At 46.2% G+C, this 15,847-nt stretch overlaps 1 protein-coding gene across 4 annotated transcripts in view; it reads left to right on the top strand.

Annotated features, from left to right (window-relative positions):
* Positions 1-15,847, top strand: part of Galnt11 (polypeptide N-acetylgalactosaminyltransferase 11) — a 35,844-nt gene that overhangs the window by 10,112 nt on the left and 9,885 nt on the right. For all 4 annotated transcript variants that reach the window (XM_075955429.1, XM_075955428.1, XM_075955430.1 and 1 more), the window contains 5 exons: positions 4,212-4,544; positions 5,282-5,405; positions 6,857-7,023; positions 8,830-8,955; positions 14,654-14,903. In XM_075955429.1, the coding sequence (XP_075811544.1) occupies positions 4,250-4,544; positions 5,282-5,405; positions 6,857-7,023; positions 8,830-8,955; positions 14,654-14,903 (962 nt within the window). In that variant the 5' untranslated portion in view covers positions 4,212-4,249. The remainder of the gene's footprint in view (positions 1-4,211; positions 4,545-5,281; positions 5,406-6,856; positions 7,024-8,829; positions 8,956-14,653; positions 14,904-15,847) is intronic.

The raw sequence follows: 15,847 nt of genomic DNA, 5'->3' as shown, positions 1-15,847 counted from the left end.
TTCCAGAGCCAGTGCTCTTCTAAGAACTAGCCCATTGCATCTGAATTCACAGACAGTTCTCTCCACCCCACCTACAAAAAAGTTTTAGAAACTTGTAAAAACGAAAGTAAATTTGTACCCATAGTGGCATGCACCAGAGGCTGAGGTAGGCAGATTTCTGTGAGATCAGCCTGGTCCACATAGAGAATTCCAGGACAGCCAGGGCTATGTAGAGAGACCCTGTCTCATACAGACATACAAACAAACAAAAAGTGCATCTATACACATACAGAAAAATTAAAATGTATCAAAATGGAGTTATCCTTTAGTGGTAACAATAACCTTATGAGAGGCTAACAAATAAGAACCCCAGTGTCAGGAATTATTTCTTCTTTTGAAATTAGAGGTTCCAGCCGGGCGGTAGTGGCGCACGCCTTTAATCCCAGCACTTGGGAGGCAGAGGCAGGCGGATCTCTGTGAGTTCGAGGCCAGCCTGGTCTACAAGAGCTAGTTCCAGGACAGGAACCAAAAGCTACAGAGAAACCCTGTCTCGAAAAATCAAAAAAAAAAAAAAAAAAGAAAAGAAAAGAAAAGAAAAAGAAATTAGAGGTTCCAGAGACCTCCATTACAGGTTATTGTCATTGTTCCTGGTTACCTTCCTGAACCTGAGTGATACCCTATTAAGACGTTACATATTTGTGTCACAGAACATGGGGAAATCAGCTGGTACTGACCTGGAGACTTTATCATGACTAGCTAGCTTTCATAAAAGTGCCGAGACTGCTTTCTGTGCTCTGGAAAAGAAAAGTAGGCCCCAGACATAGCAGCTGTACACTCTTCCAGGTACAGTCATGGCTGACCTTGTATGACATGCCCCTGGTGCAGCAGCAGCACAAACACCATGGGGTAACCAGCCGCTTTCTGATTGGATTTAAGGAGCATACCGGGCACCATTATTGGCTGAGAACCTATGGCAGGGGTTGCTCTGCTCCGTGGACATAATAAACTGACTCCTGATGACTTTCTGTTATACCCGTAGATTAAGGAACTTCTCAGCCCCTTTACCAGAGAAGTGCTGTGGGACAATGATCTTTTATCCTGCCACTTGTATTATTTTTAATAAAATGCTGATTGGCCAGTAACCAGGCAGGAAGTAGAGGCAGGACGACAAGAATTCTGGGAAGATGAAAGTTTCGGTCTGCAGTTTTCACCCAGACACATAGGAAGCCAGACACAGAACAAGCAAGATGTGACTGCTATGCCAAAAAAGGTACCAAGCCATGTGGCTAACACAGACAAGAATTATGGACTGATATAAGTTATAAGAATTAATAAGAAGCCTGAGCTACTGGGCCAATCAGTTTATAATTAATGTGGACCTCTTTGTGATTCTTTGGAACTTAACAGCTGCAGAACCGGGCAGGACAAAAACCTCAGTCAAAGAGAAGCTTCTGTCGTAAATGGGAACTCACAACTGGTCAGGTGCAAAGAATAAAATACTACAGAATGTTTAGCTCTAAAGGGAACGTGTGTATAACACCCCAGCTCCCAAACCCAAGGGATCATTGTGGAAAGAGGCCAGGGGGAAGAGTGCAACTGAAGTGGTGACCAAAAGGAGCTAGTGTCTTCTGGATGGGAGGGCAGCTACGCATATGACTTAGTGCTTACGACAGCGTGCACAAGACCGGTTAAGTCCAAGCCAAACCAAATCCCACATGGAAAGAGGAAGTAGGCATGAGATTCTACACCTATCTAAGGTGCTCTTGTCAGTGGTTAGCTGCTGGGAGAGGAGGAGTCAGATTTCTCTAAGAATGTGGTCCCTGATAAGTCATCTGTGTTCCAGTGGAATGCCACACTGGAATATTTGGGCAGCAAAAATTGATGTTGGCAAGTGGCAGGATGGGGGTGGGGGCCAATTTCTTTCTTTGTTTGTTTGTTTGTTTTTAAAGACAGGTTTTTACTGAGGTCTGGGCTTTAACAGCTAGTCCAGCTGGCTAGCAAATCTCAGGGATTCACCTGTCTTCATGTTCTCAGCCTTGAGATTACAAAGCATGCCACACTCAGTGGTTAACAGTATTACAAATGACCCAGGTTTGGTTTCCACATCCACATGGTAGTTCACAAACTTTCCCTAGGTCTAGTTCCATGGGAACTGATGCCCGCTTCTGGCCTTCATAGACATCAGACATGCCTGGTATGCATAGATATATGGAGGCAAAATACTCATAAACTAAAACAAATAAATCTAAAAGGAAGGAAGGAAAAGAAAAACTCTCAAAGCTTGCCATAGTTTCTGGTCTTTTGTTACAGAGGTGCCATGGATCAAACTCAAGTCCTCACACCTGCGCAGCAGTTGCTTTAACTGGTTGCGGCAGTGGAGGTTTTGGATTGAAAGGGGAATGATACCAATCTGTATAGTGTTGCCTAGAAAGTAGAAATTTACAGCATAGCTGGAAGGCCAGGAAAACTGGGTTGTCTATGGTGAAGCTGTTAGAAAAATACTTCGCAGGCGTTTTTTTCCAAGGGTCTCATTGGCCTAGAACTTGTCCAAGTGTGCTGGGCTAATTGGCCAGCAAGACACAGGGATCCACTCGTCTGTCCTTCCTAGGGCTAGGACTGAAAGTGTGCAGCCACAGCCAGAGTAAACCCAGATCTTTACAACAGCGCTCTCCGCACTCTTTGAAGGATTCTAGACCTGGCCCAGATGATGAAAATCAGGCTGAACAGATGAAAAGATCAGTGTCCATCTGTGGGTACAGAGTTGTTTGCTGGGACAATTGTTGTATCCTGGGACTGTGAAGGGCTTGGATGTTCTTCATGTCAACTTATTATGTGTTAGGATACAGGAGTCTACAGTAGAGGTAGGAAGGCCTGGAGTGCATTGAGAAGAGCTGTGTTTAAACGTTAGTTTTGCTACATAGTTGACATGGCTTTAGCGACATGCCTATGGCCCGACTTGAGCATTCCATAGCCTTCTGAACACGCTGTGCTTTTGTTTTTATTGCTGTTGGCTTATTAGTTGTCTGCTCCTGAGCCAAGGCAGTTAAAATTTTTCTTAGTTGAAGCTGAGAGTTTGCCTTAAAGCTCACTATACTCTGTCTTCCCATGCTGTTGCAAATTGTGACTTGTTTTTCCTGATAAAGGCTTTTTGAACTTTCCTTCCAAAGCATTTCCTTGCATTTGGATTTTTCATGTATGTATTTAGTTTAGAAGGTACTTCCAGCTGACAGGGAAGCTAATTGGCTCCCTAAGTCCATTTAGTCACTACCCTCTTTTTATTAGTATTATCATTTTAGTTTTACTTTAATTACTTTTGTTTTTTTAAGTGGACTTGTGAAACATCTAGTAGTTCTTAGTTGGCAAATAATTTCCAAACAGTTGTTTACCATCTAGGCTGAGGGCATAATCTTGTTCAGGAAGCTTAATGTTTAAAGTGAGGCTTACTAATTAATTTGCTTTGTCTTGTTTTTTTAGGGATGATTTCTTAAATGGCTGTAGAAATAAGTAATTTATAAGTTGCATCTTCGTGCAGACACCTATATAGTATCTCATCCTCAGTTCACTTGGAATGTTTTATTTGCGATGCTATTTGATATGATATTTTGTTCTGAGTTTTTTACACGATATCCTAAGGAGAGAGAACAGTTATTGCAACTCTTTCTTGACAACAATTGTTAGAACTAGATTAGTTCTAACTAGATTACTCTGGGATAGAGTAGTAGGCTCTGAGGTAGAGTAGATGCTTTGGTTAGAAAGTAGGACTTTCTTTTTCAGATTGGTTATGGTTTTTATTTTCCCCCCAGGGTAGAGGTGGGGAAGGGTCCTGTATTTTATTTTTGAGCCAAGGTCTCACTTTATAGACCAGGCTTGGAATTCACTATGTAGCTCAGGCTGGCCATGAACTCAGATGGTCATTTTGCTTTCTCCTCCCAAGTACTGGGATTATAATTATGAGCCGCTCCTGGTATCTGAAGAGACTTGGTGTCCTGTGATGGTACGTGCAGTACTCGTATTCCAGTCATGCAAAGCTAGAACTTAAACAGTGGCCAGACTAAAAGCGGTCAGAGCAAAGGTGAAGGAGTGTTCATTAACAGGGCGGGGACTATGTCAGCTCTTTTGATACACATTTGTCCACAATGGGTAGTTAGGGTGGTTTGGAAACCAGTGAGGGTGTTCAGTAGCTGACTGAGCAGTGTGCTGGAGGTTCTAACACGCCTTTCTTTCTTTTTTAGGAAACTGAAAATGGCCCTTGAGCTATGCTAGGTCTATAATGGGAAGTGTCACAGTTCGATATTTCTGTTATGGGTGCCTTTTTACATCTGCTACCTGGACAGTTCTGCTTTTCATTTATTTCAACTTCAGTGAAGTGACTCAGCCCCTTAAAAATGTGCCCATCAAGGGGTCTGGGCCCCATGGACCATTTCCCAAAAAATTCTACCCACGTTTTACTCGAAGTCCAGGTCGAGTATTAGATCCACAGTTTAAAGCAAACAGAATGGACGATTTGATGAATAATCACCTTGAAGATTCAGATAAAGGCCTCTCAAAATCCTCCTCCGAGCTCGGTAAGTAATCATGTCTGTTCTCTTTAAATCGTGATGCTCAGGATTAGAAATGTCCTGTTTATTGTTCCGATAAGTTACATGGTTCCCTTTAGATCTGTACAGGAGCTGCTGACCTTTTCAGCTATTGTGTAAAGTCTGAACCCAAAGCTCTTAGGAGCCCTTTTTATACAAAAGCTTATGTGTGAATTTTTGTGGGGCACGGGTTTATATAAGAACTTGAGACTTTGGCCTACTGAAGTCCACTGGGATTTAATAATCTATTTCTCGTAGGGAACATTATCAGTATTCCTCTGGTCACAGATAGTTTGTTTTGTGAATATAGTAAAATGCGGAGTTTTTGTTAGTTCATTTATTTGTTTTTTTGAGACAGGGTCTCACTATGTATCTAAGCTGGTCTGGAACTCCCATGTAGTCCAGGATACAGATCTGCCTGCCTCTGTCTTCTGATTGTAGGTATTAAAGCTATGTGTGCCAGCTCATAGTAAAGTGTTCTTAAAAAGAATGGTTTTGAGCAAGTTTTCCTGCTTAGGGCACACTTAGTTTGCATTAAGTTGATAAGAATCTGTCAGCCTCAGCTTACTCATTTGAAACCTGAAACTGCAGACAGCCAATTTGAAAAACACAGTGATATAATCTGATATAATGGCGAATCAGGCTTCAGGGGATCATCACATCATAGTGGCTGTTGATCATCTTTCCAGACCTAAGACACTGACTGTAACTTCACTCTCTTTCAGGCATGATTTTCAATGAACGTGATCAGGAATTGAGAGACCTGGGTTACCAGAAACATGCCTTTAATATGCTTATCAGTAACCGCTTGGGATACCACAGAGATGTGCCAGACACCAGGAATGCAGAGTATGGTCCTTTTGGCTTCTGATGAGTTCCAATGACAGTGCTTTATCCCCAGTGAGAACAGGCAAGGGCAGTGTCCAGATTTCACACTTGGTATTTGTCATGTCAGAACAGTGACCTGATCCCACCCCCACCGCTCTTGCAGCACTGTGGTCTGCAAGTGTAATGATGCAGTCTTAGAGCTGGCTGTGTCTTTGGACATTCCAACTCAATAACCTGGACCTAGACTTCAAAAAAATCATTATAAAACTAGTGAATTCCATATTGCTTTGTACTTTATTATTTTCTTTCTTTCAATGGCTTTTTGTTTTTCTAGTCAGTCGTTGCACAGACAGATGTTTGATGAGCACCTTCAGTTTGTCATGCAATACAAAGGCCCTGGACAGAATAAGATGTGGCCCTAGGTTCACAGGGCTCAGTCTGTTTGGGGCAGGTGAGGAAACAAGTTATTGCAGTAGCATTAGGTAGGGCTCAGATGGGACTGGTGAAGTGGTCTCTGCAGCACAGAGAGGGTTCTGAAGTATGTGTGGCATGTTGAAGGGACCGACCCTCATCCACTCTGGCTATGGTAGGAAGTTGCAGGAGACTGGCACTAGGTGGGCAGACATTGGAGGGCTGTGAGGCTGAAGGAAAGAAGTCAGGACCTTGGAGTTTACTCTTCAGTAACTTTGTTGTTTTTCAAACCCACCTATCAAGTAGCTGTGTCCATGGAAGCTTTTTTTTTTCAAATATTTATTTATTTATTATGGACACACTATTCTGTTTGCATATATGTCTGTAGGCCAGAAGAGGACACCAGACCTCATTACAGATGGTTGTGAGCCACCATGTGGTTGCTGGGAATCGAACTCGGGTCCTTTGGAAGAGCACGCAATGCTCTTAACCGCTGAGCCATCTCTCCAGCCCCAGGAAGATTGCAGAACTTTTTTTTTTTTTTATTTTCGAGATAGGGTTTCTCCGTAGCTTTTTGGTTCCTGTCCTGGAACTAGCTCTTGTAGACCAGGCTGGCCTCGAACTCACAGAGATCCGCCTGCCTCTGCCTCCTGAGTGCTGGGATTAAAGGCGTGTGCCACCACCGCCCTGCTCCATGGAAGCTTTTATGTCATCTGAGAATATCACAGTTTACTCAAATCTTTTGTACGTTATTAGGCAAAAACTAAAACTTTCAAAGACAAAGTTTTATTGTGTTTCCACTTAACCTCATTGAGAAGCTGGGTACACACACAGTAACTTCATGAAAAACAACTCACTTTGTAACTTCTACCAAAGAAAAGAAAGCACATTTTAAAGATAACATTACTAACGTGATGTAAAGCAAAGAATTAGTTGCAGTGTTTTCGTGAATGCCTAAAACCCGCTGTCATGCCAGAAAGAAGATGAGCAAGATGGCAGGAAATGGGCCAAGACATCTGAGCCTCTTAAAATATCAGGTTTTCTTGTATTGATTGTTAAAGGTGTAGAGAAAAGTCCTACCCGACTGACCTCCCAACTGCTAGTGTTGTTATCTGTTTCTACAATGAAGCCTTCTCTGCCTTGCTGCGGACTGTGCACAGTGTTGTGGACCGCACGCCAGCACACATTCTTCATGAGATCATCCTTGTGGATGACAACAGTGACTTTGGTAAGTGTTGCTGTGAGTGGGCACAGTTCACCAGGCTTCCTAGTCACTGTTGGTGCAGCCACAGCTGAGCTTCCAGCCTGTCCACTGATTATAGAATGATAGGATGATTTTGCTGAAGTCCTTTGTCTTTATAGTCTGTTCTCAGTGTTACCAGATTTGCCCCTGGGGAATTTCCCCTTGGCTTGCTTTTAAAAATGTCCATTATGAATTAAGCTCAGATTCATAGGAAGTTCTCAAGACTTCCATTTGCACTTTGACCAATTTCCCACGTTGATTCTTTTATACTTAGAATACAGTGTAGAAAGCAGAATTGCACAATGGAGAATTGTCAGTTTATCCTGCGGGAAGATTGTTGTTAGCACCATCAGAGTCTTGAGCACCCAGCAATCCTGGTGCTCCCCAGGTGCTGTCTTTGTGTCCCTAGCACCCTTCCCTGGCATCTGGTGACCTCTTTATCATTTCAAAAGTGTAATATAGATGGATATGCAGTATGTGCCCTTTGGAACTGGCACTTCTTACTTGGCCCAGTGCCGTGTACCATGCTTCTAGAGTAAGTCAGCTACATCAGTTTTCCCAGAGTGGACTGCATTCAGAAAGCTCTTAAATGTTATCTGAATGCCAGTTTTCTGAGAATCACTGTATTTTACATGCCTTTCTTTAACTGTCAATTTTAGCAAAGAAAAGCTTTCTATTGTTTGTTCCCATTCAGCTCTCAACCCCCCTTAAGCTGCGTGGGGATCCATTTTACAGAGATGGAGATGGAAGAGTACAGATAATTTTGAGTGGGTAGAGTTGAGGTTATACTTAATCTGCCTGGCTTCCAGCCTTTTCCCTTTAGCACAGCACTGCAGATCCAGTGATGGGTGGGACAGAAACATTTTCCATGCACTCAACAACTTTCTAGACCGACAGCTTCAGTAGAGCTGCATACCAGTATATGAATGAACTGAGGAATGAACACAACCCATGAGACCGTAATGCTCAAACCTGGCTAAATATAGAAACTTTATGGGAGAAAGTTTGGGAAGGTTCATAGACATCAAAACTTAGCCTTTTGTGTGTTTGTTTTTTCGTTGTGTTTTTTTTTTTTTTTTTTTGGTTTTTCGAGACAGGGTTTCTCTGTAGCTTTGGAGCCTGTCCTGGAACTAGCTCTTGTAGACCAGGCTGGCCTCGAACTCCCAGAGATCCGCCTGCCTCTGCCTCCCGAGTGCTGGGATTAAAGGCGTGCGCCACCACTGCCCGGCTTTTTCGTTGTTTTTGAGACAGAGTCTTTCTTTGTAGTTTTTGTTGTTCTAGAACTATGTAGAACCAGGCTGGCCTTGAACTCACAGAAAACTACCTGCCTCTGCTACCCAAGTGCTGGGGTTAAAGATGTGCAACACCACATCTAGCTTTTTTTCTTTATCTCTCTTTCTTTCTTTCTTTCTTTCTTTCTTTCTTTCTTTCTTTCTTTCTTTCTTTCTTTCTTTCGATAAGAACCTCTCTTTGTTGTCTAGGCTGGCCTCAAGTTGACTATCAAGCCAAAGTGGACATTGAATTGCAGTTAAGTTCATGTATGACTTCATTTTAGATATTGTCTATGGAAACACACATCTAATGCAGCTATTCCTCTTGGCTAGTTCCAACTTTCACTCTGGGTTTCTTTTTTCTCCTACGGAGGATGCTAGGATGTTTTACAATGAGTCTAACACATTTCTTTGATCACTTGTAGGTCTTGGCTTACATGGCAGATATGACTTTAGAAATGGTTATGAGATGTCTTCGTGGGTGTTTTATGTGGTGTAATTATAGAACTGTTCTTTTCAGATGATTTAAAAGGAGAGCTAGATGAGTACATCCAAAGATACCTGCCTTCAAAAGTCAAGGTCATAAGAAACAGGAAACGTGAGGGATTGATCCGAGGAAGAATGATCGGAGCAGCCCATGCTACAGGTAAATCTGCACTGTGTTTTGGACACCTACAGAGGTCCACAAAAAACTGTACATCTTAGTTACTGTTCTGTTGCTGTGAAGAGACACCATGAGCAAGGCAACTTATAAAAGAAAGTATTTAGTTTAGGGCTTACAGGTTCAGTGGGTTAGTCTAGGACTATTATGGGACTGGAGCAGTAGCTGAAAGCGTCCATCTGATCCATAAGCAAGAGACAGGGACAGAACTAATTAGGCCTGGCCTGGCATGGGTTTCTGAAACCTCAAACCTCCAATGACACACCTGACAAGGCTACACCTCCTAATTCTCCCTAAAATGTTCCATCCAGTGGGAGCCAAGCATTTGAATACGAGCCTCCGGGGCCATTCTCACTCAGCCCACCACACCATGTTTTATTGACTGTTGTCCAAAGGAGTGAAGACGCTTGTTCTGTTTGGAAAGATTTTGTAACTCTGACCTGCTGTCCTAAAGCACAGAGTACAAAAATTGCTGCTAGAGCCCTCACTGGCCTGTTTCTTCTTTTTTTTTTTGGATTTTCGAGACAGGGTTTCTCTGTAGTTTTGGTGTCCATCCCGGAACTAGCTCTTGTAGACCAGGCTGGCCTCGAACTCACAGAGATCCGCCTGCCTCTGCCTCCACAGTGCTGGGATTAAAGGCGTGCACCACCACCGCCCGGCTGGCCTGTTTCTTTAGTGGCCTTTGGTTAATTATTGGCCTCTAAAATAGGTTTCTTATCTTGCTGCTCACATAAGTAGAAAAGTCCAAGCTGACAAGTAACTGAACTTTTAAAAATCTCATAGAAACATAAACTCCAAGCTGCTTGACTTGAGTTACGCTAATAGTTAGTTGTTAGTGTGGAGTACCCCTCTTTAGAGTCAGTGTCAGGATTTTACTTGGTAAATAGGATTCGTTTCCATAGCTATAAACAGTGCTTAAGACTCCAATAGCATGAAGGGGGTGGTTGTTCCTGGGAGGTTTTCAGGCCTTTCCATCGTGTGCTACACTAATCTCCCCCTACAGCAAAGCAGAGTTGCAGAACCTGTCTTCTGTAGGGATACACTCCTGACTCTGCTTCTTCTGTGGCCTTTGTTTTCATCCCAGGCTGGCTTCATACTTGTTGTATAACCGAGGATAATTTTGAACTCAGGGTCCTTGTCTCTACCTCCCAAGTACTGGGATTATAGACATGCACCTTCATACCTGGCTTATCTCTTTTTATGCTTACCTTGAAAAATAGAGTTATACGGTTGGCATTCCTGATTTTCTTTTATTGATCTTGACTAAAACATTTTCCTTTAAAAAATATAACTGGGAGGTGGTGGTGCACTCTTTTAATCCCAGCACTTGGGGGCAGAGGCAGGCCGATCTCTGTGAGTTCAAGGCCAGCCTAGTTTACTAGAGCTAGTTCCAGGACAGGCTTCAGAGCAACACAGAGAAACCCTGTCTTGGGGGGGTGGGGGGAATACAAGCAAATCTGTAGCTTATGAGGGGGCTGGAGAGGTGGCTCAGTGGTTAAGTGCACTAGCTGCTCTACCAAAGGTCTTGAGTTCAATTCACAGCAACCACATGGTGGCTCACAACAATCTGTAATACGATCTGGTGCCCTCTTCTGGCCTGAAGGCATACATGCGGGAAGATAATAAATAAATAAACCTTTAAAAAAATAAAGTAGCTCATGGGCATATCAGAAGTCATGAGGGGGGGCTGGAGAGATGGTTCAGTGGTTAAGAGCATTGCCTGCTCTTCCAAAGGTCCTGAGTTCAATTCCCAGCAACCACATGGTGGCTCACAACCATCTGTAATGAGACCTGCAGGAAGAATACTGTATACATAATAAAAACTAATAAATAAATATTTAAAAAAAAAAAAGTCATGAGGGCAGTTTGATAAGTCCTGACTTGAGTCTTTCCCTCATAGTGATGCCACCTTTTCCTGCTGTGAACAGCTCTGCTTCAGTCTGCCCCCTTCCTCAGTGTTTGTGATGACGAGCACTGGGCACTGCCCCCTTCCTCAGTGTTTGTGATGACGAGCACTGGGCACTGCCCCCTTCCTCAGTGTTTGTGATGACGAGCACTGGGCACTGCCCCCTTCCCCAGTGTTTGTGATGATGAGCACTGGGCACTGCCCCCTCCCCCAGGGTCTGTGATGAGCACTGGGCACTGCCCCCTTCCCCAGGGTCTGTGATGAGCACTGGGCACTGCCCCCTTCCTCAGTGTTTGTGATGACGAGCACTGGGCACTGCCCCCTTCCCCAGTGTTTGTGATGATGAGCACTGGGCACTGCCCCCTTCCTCAGTGTTTGTGATGACGAGCACTGGGCACTGCCCCCTCCCCCAGGTCTGTGATGAGCACTGGGCACTGCCCCCTTCCTCAGTGTTTGTGATGACGAGCACTGGGCACTGCCCCCTCCCCCAGGTCTGTGATGAGCACTGGGCACTGCCCCCTTCCTCAGTGTTTGTGATGATGAGCACTGGGCACTGCCCCCTTCCCCAGGGTCTGTGATGATGAGCACTGGGCACTGCCCCCTTCCCCAGGGTCTGTGATGATGAGCACTGGGCACTGCCCCCTCCCCCAGTGTTTGTGATGATGAGCACTGGGCACTGCCCCCTCCCCCAGGGTCTGTGATGAGCACTGGGCACTGCCCCCTCCCCCAGGGTCTGTGATGAGCACTGGGCACTGCCCCCTCCCCCCGGGTCTGTGATGAGCACTGGGCACTGCCCCCTCCCCCAGTGTTTGTGATGATGAGCACTGGACACTGCCCCCTCCCCCAGGGTCTGTGATGAGTACTGGGCACTGCCCCCTCCCCCAGGGTCTGTGATGATGAGCACTGGGCACTGCCCCCTCCCCCAGGGTCTGTGATGAGCACTGGGCACTTGCTGGACTTGGTTGGGATTTGATCTTTTTCTTTAAAAACCTACTATGACCTGAAGCAGCAGACAGGAAAGGAGAGGGGCCCCTCTGCGTCCAGTCAGAGCCAGTGCCCTTAGGTCAGAATGAGACACCTGCTTCTCCAGGGCTTTAACCAAGGGAAGTCGGCTGTGCTGGGTCATTGAAGATGTGAGCTGCAGAAAACTTGGGAGCGCTAAAGAGTGTGCCATTTGAGCCACTCTCCTGCTGCAGTGCATAGTCACTGTTGTTCTATGATCTGGTTGTCGTCGTTCATAAGTTTCTCAAATTTGGAATTATCAAAACTAACAGTTCTCCACGTTGTTCACCTTTATCAGTAAGCACCAAAGATAACAGGATGAGTCTGAGTGAATCCCTTAGAGCCCTGTGGGATATGAGCAGTGAGCTGGAGGGAGTACACTGGACAGTGCAGGGGAGAAGGGGACGTGTATGGATGGTACCCACAGTGTACTGGAGGAGTACAGTGGACAGTGCAGGGGAGAAGGGGACGTGTATGGATGGTACCCACTGTGTACTGGAGGAGTACACTGGACAGTGCAGGGGAGAAGGGGACGTGTATGGATGGTACCCACTGTGTACTGGAGGAGTACAGTGGACAGTGCAGGGGGAAGGGGACGTGTATGGATGGTACCCACTGTGTACTGGAGGAGTACACTGGACAGTGCAGGGAGAAGGGGACGTGTATGGATGGTACCCACTGTGTCCTGGAGGAGTACACTGGACAGTGCAGGGAGAAGGGGACGTGTATGGATGGTACCCACTGTGTACTGGAGGAGTACACTGGACAGTGCAGGGAGAAGGGGACGTGTATGGATGGTACCCACTGTGTACTGGAGGGAGTACACTGGACAGTGCAGGGGAGAAGGGGACGTGTATGGATGGTACCCACTGTGTACTGGAGGAGTACAGTGGACAGTGCAGGGAGAAGGGGACGTGTGGTACCCACTGTGTACTGGAGGAGTACACTGGACAGTGCAGGGGAGAAGGGGACGTGTATGGATGGTACCCACTGTGTACTGGAGGAGTACAGTGGACAGTGCAGGGAGAAGGGGACGTGTATGGATGGTACCCACTGTGTACTGGAGGAGTACACTGGACAGTGCAGGGAGAAGGGGACGTGTATGGATGGTACCCACTGTGTCCTGGAGGAGTACACTGGACAGTGCAGGGAGAAGGGGACGTGTATGGATGGTACCCACAGTGTACTGGAGGAGTACAGTGGACAGTGCAGGGGAGAAGGGGACGTGTATGGATGGTACCCACAGTGTACTGGAGGAGTACAGTGGACAGTGCAGGGGAGAAGGGGACGTGTATGGATGGTACCCACAGTGTACTGGAGGAGTACAGTGGACAGTGCAGGGGAGAAGGGGACGTGTGGTACCCACTGTGTACTGGAGGAGTACAGTGGACAGTGCAGGGGAGAAGGGGACGTGTGGTACCCACTGTGTACTGGAGGAGTACAGTGGACAGTGCAGGGGAGAAGGGGACGTGTATGGATGGTACCCACAGTGTACTGGAGGAGTACAGTGGACAGTGCAGGGGAGAAGGGGACGTGTATGGATGGTACCCACTGTGTACTGGAGGAGTACACTGGACAGTGCAGGGAGAAGGGGACGTGTATGGATGGTACCCACTGTGTCCTGGAGGAGTACACTGGACAGTGCAGGGAGAAGGGGACGTGTATGGATGGTACCCACTGTGTCCTGGAGGAGTACAGTGGACAGTGCAGGGAGAAGGGGACGTGTATGGATGGTACCCACTGTGTACTGGAGGAGTACAGTGGACAGTGCAGGGGAGAAGGGGACGTGTATGGATGGTACCCACTGTGTACTGGAGGAGTACAGTGGACAGTGCAGGGAGAAGGGGACGTGTATGGATGGTACCCACTGTGTACTGGAGGGAGTACAGTGGACAATGCAGGGAGAAGGGGACGTGTATGGATGGTACCCACTGTGTACTGGAGGGAGTACACTGGACAGTGCAGGGAGAAGGGGACGTGTATGGATGGTACCCACTGTGTACTGGAGGAGTACAGTGGACAGTGCAGGGAGAAGGGGACGTGTATGGATGGTACCCACTGTGTACTGGAGGGAGTACAGTGGACAATGCAGGGAGAAGGGGACGTGTATGGATGGTACCCACTGTGTACTGGAGGGAGTACACTGGACAGTGCAGGGAGAAGGGGACGTGTATGGATGGTACCCACTGTGTACTGGAGGAGTACAGTGGACAGTGCAGGGGAGAAGGGGACGTGTATGGATGGTACCCACTGTGTACTGGAGGGAGTACAGTGGACAATGCAGGGAGAAGGGGACGTGTATGGATGGTACCCACTGTGTACTGGAGGTAGTACAGTGGACAATGCAGGGAGAAGGGGACGTGTATGGATGGTACCCACTGTGGTTGGCACAGCAGTCTGTACCCTACCCTTCAGGCCCTGCCCCTCTTTCAAGGAAGTTGCCATAGTTTAGTGGTTACTGGTGACAGTGCAGTTGAGGACGCTGAGGCAGGAATGTATAATGTAGATACTTTGAGTGAAATGACTCCACAACCGGCCAATGTCGCTACACCTGAACGCATTGGCTGTGGCTGTCGCTGGGAAAGGAGTTCTGACAGCTTGTTGGGGTTGTGCATGTAGTTTGTAGCCTCTCCATGACAGTGTACGTTCCAGAGAAAACTCTTGGCCAAAGGATTCTTTCCCTGAACCCAGTTGGCAGTGCAGAGAATAGTTTCTTGATGGGGGTGGTCATAGTATGAGGTACCACTCCCTCATCTTCTCTCTTCACCTCTCCAGGAGAAGTCCTGGTGTTCCTAGACAGCCACTGTGAGGTGAATGTGATGTGGTTGCAGCCCTTGCTGGCCCTCATCCTTGAGGATCCACACACTGTGGTGTGCCCCGTGATCGACATCATCAGCGCTGACACACTTGCCTACAGCTCATCCCCAGTGGTGCGGGGAGGTTTTAACTGGGGGCTGCACTTCAAGTGGGATTTAGTTCCTGCATCTGAGCTGGGAGGAGCTGATGGAGCCACTGCACCAATAAGGTAAGAGAGGTTGACAATTAAATAGATCTGAGTCTATTAAAAAAACAACAGTTGGTGGTGGCGCACACAGCACCCAGCAGAGGCAGGTAGATCTCTGTGAGTTCAAGGCCAGCCTGGTCTACAAGAGCTAGTTCCAGGACAGGCTCCAAAGCTACAGAGAAACACTGTTTCAAAAAAGAAAAGAACAGACTATTAAGGAAAATTTCTTCTTTGCAAGGGACAAAGATCTTAACTTACCTGGTTAAAAATAAAGCTAGGTGCTACAATGAGACCCTATCTCAAAAACAACAAATTTGTTTCTGCTTTTTGTTTGTCTTTGAAACAGGATTTATCTCTTCTGGCTATCCTGGAACTGACTCTGTAGACCAGCCTGGCTCCACCTGCCTCTGCTTCCTGCATGCTTGGATTAAAGGTGTGCACCACTGTGCCTGGTCCAGCAAGCGGTATAATTTTCTATAAACGCAACCCAGAGTTAGAATAAGAAACTGTCAGTGTCCATAGTGCTGTGTAGTGTGTAGAGGGAATAGGTCATGTTTCCTGGGGAAGTACGGGTGCCCCCGTGTGCTGGGTCTTTGTCAGGCTGAGGAGTGTTTTATTAGACTTCAGGTGTTTTTGTTGTATTTTGGAATATTTGCATATCCATAGTTGGATATTTTGAGATGAGACCCAAGAGTAATGCTCTTGTATTTCTTTGTTTTTTTTTTTTTTTTTTAAATATTTATTGATTTATTATGTATACAATATTCAGTCTGCGTGTATGCCTGAAGGCCAGAAGAGGGCACCAGACAGATGGTTGTGAGCCACCATGTGGTTGCTGGGAATTGAACTCAGGACCTTTGGAAGAGCAGGCAATGCTCTTAACCACTGAGCCATCTCTCCAGCCCCCTGCTCTTGTATTTCTTATTTTTGCACAAGACCTGAAGGTAACTTGATGCAGCCTTCAG

The sequence above is a fragment of the Microtus pennsylvanicus genome, chromosome 21, assembly GCF_037038515.1.
Source record: "Microtus pennsylvanicus isolate mMicPen1 chromosome 21, mMicPen1.hap1, whole genome shotgun sequence".
In the NCBI taxonomy this organism is placed as follows: domain Eukaryota; kingdom Metazoa; phylum Chordata; class Mammalia; order Rodentia; family Cricetidae; genus Microtus; species Microtus pennsylvanicus.
This window is presented reverse-complemented; position numbering and strand designations above follow the sequence as displayed.